At 55.2% G+C, this 7,553-nt stretch overlaps 1 protein-coding gene across 15 annotated transcripts in view; it reads right to left on the reverse strand.

Annotated features, from left to right (window-relative positions):
- Nucleotides 1-7,553, reverse strand: part of PTPRS (protein tyrosine phosphatase, receptor type S) — a 208,540-nt gene that overhangs the window by 57,747 nt on the left and 143,240 nt on the right. For 7 of the 15 annotated variants that reach the window (XM_019513449.1, XM_019513447.1, XM_019513445.1 and 4 more), the window contains 4 exons: nt 7,023-7,328; nt 4,569-4,762; nt 4,081-4,107; nt 2,311-2,428 (listed from right to left, as the gene is read on the reverse strand). The exons of 5 other annotated variants lie outside the window; for them this stretch is intronic. In XM_019513449.1, the coding sequence (XP_019368994.1) occupies nt 2,311-2,428; nt 4,081-4,107; nt 4,569-4,762; nt 7,023-7,328 (645 nt within the window). The remainder of the gene's footprint in view (nt 1-2,310; nt 2,429-4,080; nt 4,108-4,568; nt 4,763-7,022; nt 7,329-7,553) is intronic. 3 more of the 15 variants (XM_019513454.1, XM_019513453.1, XM_019513448.1) reach the window with 1 other exon arrangement.

A 7,553-nucleotide genomic window follows, 5' to 3' on the forward strand; every position in this document is an offset into this window, starting at 1 on the left:
TGGAGGGGGAAGTGTTTTATTTTGCACTTGGTTTGGACATTAAAGAAGAAAACGGGATGTATTACAGTATTTAAATTCAGCCCCTAGCCCTGAACGATAAAGAAAGAAATCTCTCCTCTCGGAAGGTATATTGACTCAAGAGTGGAAGGAGATAAGGACGTTACAGAGCCATTTGAAAGACCTGAAAAAAAAATAGCTATTTCGAGTTGGGGGAAATTGAGTTTTGGGTAATAGCTGCTCTGCTGGAGAACGTGTCCCCTCCATGATTGATGCACCTGTACTGCAGATTCAAAAGGGAGAGATGGGGACAGCAGGGGAAGAGAGAGGGACGAAGTGGGGAAAGGCTATGGGAGAGAAGAAGAGACTAAGAAAGGAGAAAATAAGGGAGAGAAGCGGGGCGGGTGGGAGGATGAAGGGAAGGGACAACGCTGGGACGGCCAGGCTAAACTGAAGGGACACGGCAAGGACCAGGGAGCAGATCTGCATGAAGCTTGCGGTCCATGTCTGGAGAGGTGTCACCGAGGGGTTGTTCCTGCAAGGCCCAGGATTGCCTCCGACTGGGCAGGAAAGCCCAGATGAAAGGGAGCCAGTGAAAGCCCGTGACTTTTGGAGGCCAGGTGCCGGGGAAGGGATAAGGGTGCGAGCCACAAAGCCTACGCCTGCTGCTTCCCATCCGGGCCAGCACTCGATTCCTGGCTGTGCTGCTCGTTCAGCTGTGGCTCCACGTTGGCTTGGGGGCCTAGGGGGATGTCCAGGTTAATTATGCCATATTGACCAAGGGCCTTTGATCCCAGCAGCGGGAGCTCATAACACTTCCCGGGGCGGCTGCTGTCAATGTACTCAGCTGCTGGGGGCGGAGGAGCAAGGGGGAAATGAAAGGCAAGAAGAGGAACAGAGAAAGGAACTGAGAAGGGGGGAAAGCAGCTGCCCGAAAGCATCAGCGGAAGGGGAGAGGCAGGTAAATGCGATTCAGTGGAGGTGTCTTGAGATGAGTCAGGGAAAGGAGGTCCTAGACCGTCTGTCCCATGTCTGGGCATGGCCCTGGCCCCCCCGCAGGGAGCCAGGGGGCAAAGGCACACGGTGGGCGCTGAGGGGGGGCAGCAGAAGCACCAGTTTGGGGAACAGAGATGTTGCCTTTCCTCCACTTGGTCCCCGCATCCTCTTGCGACCCCGTTTCTTTTATGCACAGGCTGGCAGCTGCTCTGCCACAAACACTAAGGCAAAGGGAAGGAAAGAGCCGGCTGGGGAGGTTTGGAAGGGCAGGCAGAGCCCAGGTCCTGGAGACTTGTCTAGCAAAAGGTCAACGCTGTCTGTACTTCCCCTCTGTACCGAGTCCTGAGCCAGGGTACAGCCATCAGATGCAACCCCACGGGGACGGGAGAGTGGGCGGCTTCAGCTGTCACCGCGCTCCCTTCCCCGGCTTGGCTGTTTGCAAGTCTACTTGGATTTCAAGCTGTTCCCTCTCCTCTTTGCCTTTCCTGCCCAGTTGGAGACGGTCCCGGTACTTAAGGGAACAAACCGTCATGGCAAACCCTCCCGGCTCTTCCAGCAAACTCCCTTCGTTGCATGCTCCGCTTGGCCGCGGGGCCCAGCAGCTGCTCCCCCGCAGGACCGCGCCGAGCATCCTGGCGGGAGTGCTTTTCCCTTGGACGGGGCAGGCTGCGGGCACCGCGGGGCTGGTCGGGCAGGTGCAGGAAACACTTGGGGGAGGGAGGTGAGACTTGATCCTCGCGGCTCCGGGAACCACTTGCCCTGCCCCGTGCGCTGAGCCCCCGTGAACACGACGCTCCCCGGGACGGATTCGGAGCCATGACATCCTGCCCATGGCACAGATGTGCATTCCCCTTCCTGGCTCTGCAACTCGCCCTGCCGCCATGCTACGGCATCCCAGCTCGGTTTTCCCTTGTCAGCTGTCTGAACACAGTTGGCCCGAGAAGTTCCCGGCCTTAGCTTCTGCAATCGAGGGGGCCAGCTTGGCGAGGGCCCTGCGGGAGGAGCGCGCCTGAGCTCCAGGAAAGCCCAACAGGGCTAAGGAGCCGCTTACTCCCAGCATCACCACCACCCGGCGGCTGCCCTTGGTGTGGAGGGGGCATGCTCTCTGTAGGGGCAACCAGAAGACCTCTGCTGTATTGGTGCAAGGGGAAGGAGGATGAGGCAGGGGTAAAGAGCTAAGGGCTCCCTGCTGGACTGAGGCACGAGGTTCCCTTCCAGCCAGGCATTTCAGTTGCAATGAGAGAAAGGAGGATTTGGTTCGACTTAGGGCCTTGGGAAGTGCGAGAAAAATGCAAAGACGGGTGGCGAGACTCTTACCTGCGCCTTTGGTCATAGCCAGTTTGGGTTTGCTGCGAGCGCCATCCCCCTTCATGGTGTAGGCAGCCACCGTAATGGAGTAGGCAGTCTCGGGCTGGAGCCCAGCAATGATCATGTCCTGTTTGGAAGATCCCAAAGAAAGGAGGGTTTTAACAACCTCTTTCTCTTGCGGGAGCCTCGGCCCTTTCTAGCATGCAGGAGCGCTCACCAAAGCTGCAAACACAAGGCAGTCGTAGGAAAACACGGAGGTGGGGGAACGGGCACCCCCCAGCTGCGAACACCCCTCGTCCACAGGGACCCGGATGAAAACACGCCGTCTCTCAAACCCACCTCAAACACATCCCCTATCTCAACACAAGCTGCTTCAGCCATCAAAACACGGCTGCGCGCTTCAAAGCCTCCCTCTCCCCCGCGCCGTCTCAGAGGATGGCTCAGTGGCTTCAAGGAGATTAAACTTTTTTTCTCCCCTCTCTCCTAAGAGATTTTTTTTTTGTTTTTTTAAATGCCTTCGTAATATTAAAGGGATCACTCGAATGCCAGCTGCGAGGCGACATTTGCTGCCTGCATGCTAAGGCTCTGGGTTAAACTCCAAACACAGACCTCCCGTTCTCTATTGCGCTCGCAACACCTGGCTCCCGCGAGCTTTCGTTATGAGGCAGGCGTCCCGAACGGTCCGTTTGCAATGCTGCCCTCTGAAAGGGCTGCGTTATAACAAGACAACCCACAATAACTCAGACAGGATGGGGGCACGGGCGGCAGGGTTCCCCCCAGAGCTCCGGGGGAAGGGAGAAGGGCATCTTGCACGTCTTCGATTGATCTCCTTCCCTGCCCTCCCCAAAGTTGAGGCTCCAGAAGTGCACCAGGTCCTGAGAACACCTGCACCGGCCTGGACAGCGAGCGGGTGGACCTTACAAACACCACCGTCCTGGTGAGCGGATCAGGAGGCAACGCGGCCCAGAGCTCAGGCCGCTAGACCCGGGGCCAGGAAACCTTGGCTCTATTTTCTAGAGCTTCAGGAGCAGGGCACAAGGTACCTCCCTGCTCCCGTGCCTCAGTGTCCGCACCTGTAAAATGGGAGTCACGATGCTCACTTGCCTTTATAGGCACTTGGACTTCAGTGGAAAAGGAAGGCGTGTTTTAGCAATGGATGTTTTGGGACCTGCCCGCTGGCCTTTACCCAGTGGCTTTGTAGCAACATGCCAGCATTCAAACAGAAGTAGGAAAAGCTCATCAGAATGACAGTGTTGGCTGTAAGGTCCAACCCCTCCGGAGGCACGAGGGCTAAATGCAGGTGCTTTCTACCATCAAAGAGCCGAGGACCTGGGCTTTCCAAAGGGCAAGCGCATTGGTTCAAGCCCTGATGGTTCAGAAGCAATAGGGCTTTGAACACTCATTAATCCCTAGCTCCGCCACGTTTTTCAGCCGTCCACCAGGCCCTGATGCATTTGCAAACCTCGCTCCTGCCAGCCCATCTTTAACCTACGGTTAAGTTTGTTTGGTCCCAAACCAGCGCCCAGATTGAGAGGCAGCTGCCTCGGCCTTTGCCTAAGAGCCCGGGGGGAACCCTGCCATGTGCCGGCGGAGCGGAGGAGCACTCGGGAAGGCAGAGAGAAGCGCACTGGGTGGGCACGATGCACAGAAACACCATTAGAGGCTTTACAATAGACAAGCTGGCACTGCAAAAATAAAGGAAAGGAAAACGTCACGCCACAAATGAAGTGGGGCAGGGAGGGGACAGCACTGGGACCAGGGCAGGAGCACAGTACTTACGTATTCAGCGGTGTCATCCGTTTCCCACTGAGCAGAGAACAAGAGAGGATTTGCAAGTGAGAACACAAAAGGGAGAAGGAGGAAAAGACAGAGACAGCATGAGGAAGGAGTCCCCGGGCAAGTAACTACTGGAGGTCAGAGGTGACCTGGGCCGACATGAAGGAAGAAGTAGAAAGGGACAGGTTAGTAGAGTCCATAGTGACCGCTGCTTGACTTATAGGGGCAGCCCCCAGCGCTGGCCTTCCCGGGAACAGGAAGGACAGAGACTACGCAGTTTGGTGCTGGGAGAGCAGCCCAAGCTCCTCCTCAACAGCTCGAGTGGGAGCTTCAAATAACTGCAGGACAGCCATGGATGACGCTGGGCCCTGGAGATGCTGCACTGTTTGCTATCAGCGCTTCGCGTCCCTGGGGGCTACACCCTGCACAAGTGGCCAGAACACCCTACCCCTCCAGCCCCCCGAGAAAGCCAAGGGGAAGCAAGTCCTCACCTGGGCATCCGCCAGCATGACGTCCTTGATCTGGGGCAAGCCCTTGGCCTCCCCGTTCTCCATGCGTACGTAGTGGACCTGATAGCCGCGGATCTGGCCGTGCTGGCGGTTCTGGACTGGCGAGCGCCAGAACACCTGGATGGCAGTCGAGTTCAGGACCTCCACCTCCACTTTCCGAGGTGGGGCACTGGGCACTGCAGGGAAGGAGAGGAGAGGGGGCAGGCGTTACATTTAGCACCTGGGCTCGGTTACTCCACCCGCGCGAGTGTCTCGAGAGCCCTAAGTAGGCAGGGAGTTGGGGATAGACCCAGTGGCCCTGGGCCTCCCCTCGGCTGCTGCTCAGGTGGACCTGGCAGGTTCCCAGGGCATGGCTCAGTGATCTGGATGCGGGATGGTGGGACCGTTTCATACCGATGCACAATTTTCCTTTCACAAGCCTCTTTCCCAACAAGGCCTGATCAAGGGACCTGTAACTCTCTGCGTCAAGCCCTGGGAGAGATCTGATTTCTGAGGAGCCGGAAGAGCCTTGGACACGAGTGAGAGACGCTAAAGATGACGCCTGATGCAAGGGGTCTGGCTCTAGTCAAGCCCTTGCCATTGAAGCGCAGATCACAGACCCGTAGAAAATGAGGGCTGACGGGACCTCAGGAGGTCACAACTGGTCCAACCCCTGCTCAAAGCAGGACCAGCCCCAACTAGCTCATCCCAGCCAAGGCTTTGTCTACCTGGGTCTTAAACACCTCCAAGGATGGGTAACCTGTTCCAGTGCTTCACCACCCTCCTCGTGAGAAAATTATTCTTAATATCTAACCTCAACTTTCCTTGCTGCAGCTTGAGCCCATTGCTCCTTCTGTCATCTGCCTCCACTGAGAACAGTCCAGCTCCATCCTCTTTGCAACCCCCTCCAGGGAGCTGAAGGCTGCTATTCAATCCCTTCTCAGTTTTCTCATCTGCAGACTAAATCAGCCCAGGTCCCTCAGCCTCTCCTCACAAGTCATGCTCCACAGCCCGAACCATTTTTGTCACCCTCCACTGGACTTTCTCCAATTTCTCCACATCCTTCCTGTAGCGGGGACCCAAAACTGGACACAGGACTCCAGATGTGGCCTCCCCGGTGCTGAACAGAGGGGAAGAAGCACCAGGGATCCTGGTTTTCTCCAATAAAAAAAAAAATCCCCGATTTTCAGGAACCCCAAACCCACATTTTTCTGTGATTAAAATGAAACTGAAACACCACTTATATATGTATGTACGTATATGTGTGTGCGTACATATAAGAAATCTCATATATATGAGATTTCTTTTGGCCCAATCCTCCAATTTGTCTAGGTCACTCTGAATCCTAGCCCTGCCCTCCAGCATATCTACTACTCCCCCCAGCTTGGAGTCATCTGCAGACTTGCTGAGGGTGCATTGCATCCCATCTTGTCGGTCACTGATGATGTTCATACCTGGTGCCTGGGAGCACTTGCAAGATCCCAGCTCATGAAATAGGAAGAGCTGTCTTGGAAAACGACTGGGATGAAAGGGAGTTTGGAGGAAACAGTGTACAAGAGCAGCGCGGCACCTCTGGCCCCTATCTCTCTGAACAAGATACCACCTCCACTTGCAGGTACTTGCATGGGGGCAAGGAAATGAGAGAGCTCATAAAAGTGACCTAAAATGGGGCAAAAAAAAAATGTGCCCCTTTTTTGCCTCTTCATGATGGATGAAGAATATCATAAGGTCATAGGAAAGTAGGGCTGGAAGGGACCTCACAAGGTCATCTAGTCTAGCCCCCTGCTCAGGGCAGGATCACCCCGACGAACCCATCCCCGCCAAGCATCGTCTAACCTGCTCGTGAAAACTCCCAAGGACGGAGACTCCACGATTTCTCTCGGCAGCCTGTCCCAAGGCTCGACCCCCCTTGTTGTCAGAAAGTGCCTCCTAATCTCCAACTTGAATTTCCCCTGCTGAAGCTGGAGGCCATTGCTCCTAATCCTGTCCCCTTTGGTTGTGTCTCTATCCTCTTCTAGTGTTTGAAGGGTGTTAACAAATCCCTCTCCCATGTCAAGCACTTGATCTAAGACAGACACCCATGGCAGGGGCTGACGGGGAAGAAACCCTCCCAATCCCTTCCTGTGCCAGCGAACTCGGGTGTCACTTCTTTGCTACGTGCGAGGGCAGGTGGGGCTGGCGCTCAGGGCGGCAGCAGCCTCGGCAAGACTTGGGCACCTGACATGGATTTGCAGGGGAGGAAAACCACGGGGGCCCCGACTCGCAAGACCTGCTGATGGCAACAGCAAGTGCGCTACTAAGAACAGGCCCACGCTTCGGGGAGGGGGGTGCACGCCGCGGTCGGGGACATGGAGGCGTGCGCCATTCATTGCCGTCACCAAATCCACGGTCTTGCTTTGCAAGGGAGTCTCAAATGGGGGTGGGGGCTGAAAAGAAGCGGAAAGGAGGGGAAATTACCATCTTCGTCGGTTCGGACGATTACAGGCGAGCTCTCCGGGCCCGGCCCCACCTCCGTGTGCGCCACCACGGCAATGCGATATTCTGTCCACTTCTCCAGCGACTCCAGGAGGATCTGATTCGTGGTTGGGGGGATATCGTTCACCTCCTTAAGCTCCGTGTCCTCAGAGTCCAGTGCTCGGTAGTGGATGCTGTATCCAACCAGGACACCGTTTTGGCTCTCGGCCGGCGGGGGCCGCCAACTTACCAGAATGGCGGTGGATCTGGTGCTGACGCATTTTACGTCTTGAGGGGGGGCAGACGGTTCTAGGAGGGGGGAGAATTCAGGAGGGAAGGGAAGAAGGGAAAAAAACAAAAGATGGGAAAGATAAAAGAAATAAAAAGAAAATGATAACAAAAAAATCTAAAATAAAACGTACAAAAAATTTGGTTTAGGAAGATAAATCAAAAAAGAGGGAGAGCTTTTTGTTTTAATTTTTTCTGTAACTAAAAAAAAAAAAAAAAAAAAAAATTAAAAAAGGCAAAAAAAAC

Source organism: Gavialis gangeticus, unplaced genomic scaffold (assembly GCF_001723915.1).
Source record: "Gavialis gangeticus isolate Ggan-Ray unplaced genomic scaffold, GavGan_comp1, whole genome shotgun sequence".
Lineage (NCBI taxonomy): Eukaryota > Metazoa > Chordata > Crocodylia > Gavialidae > Gavialis > Gavialis gangeticus.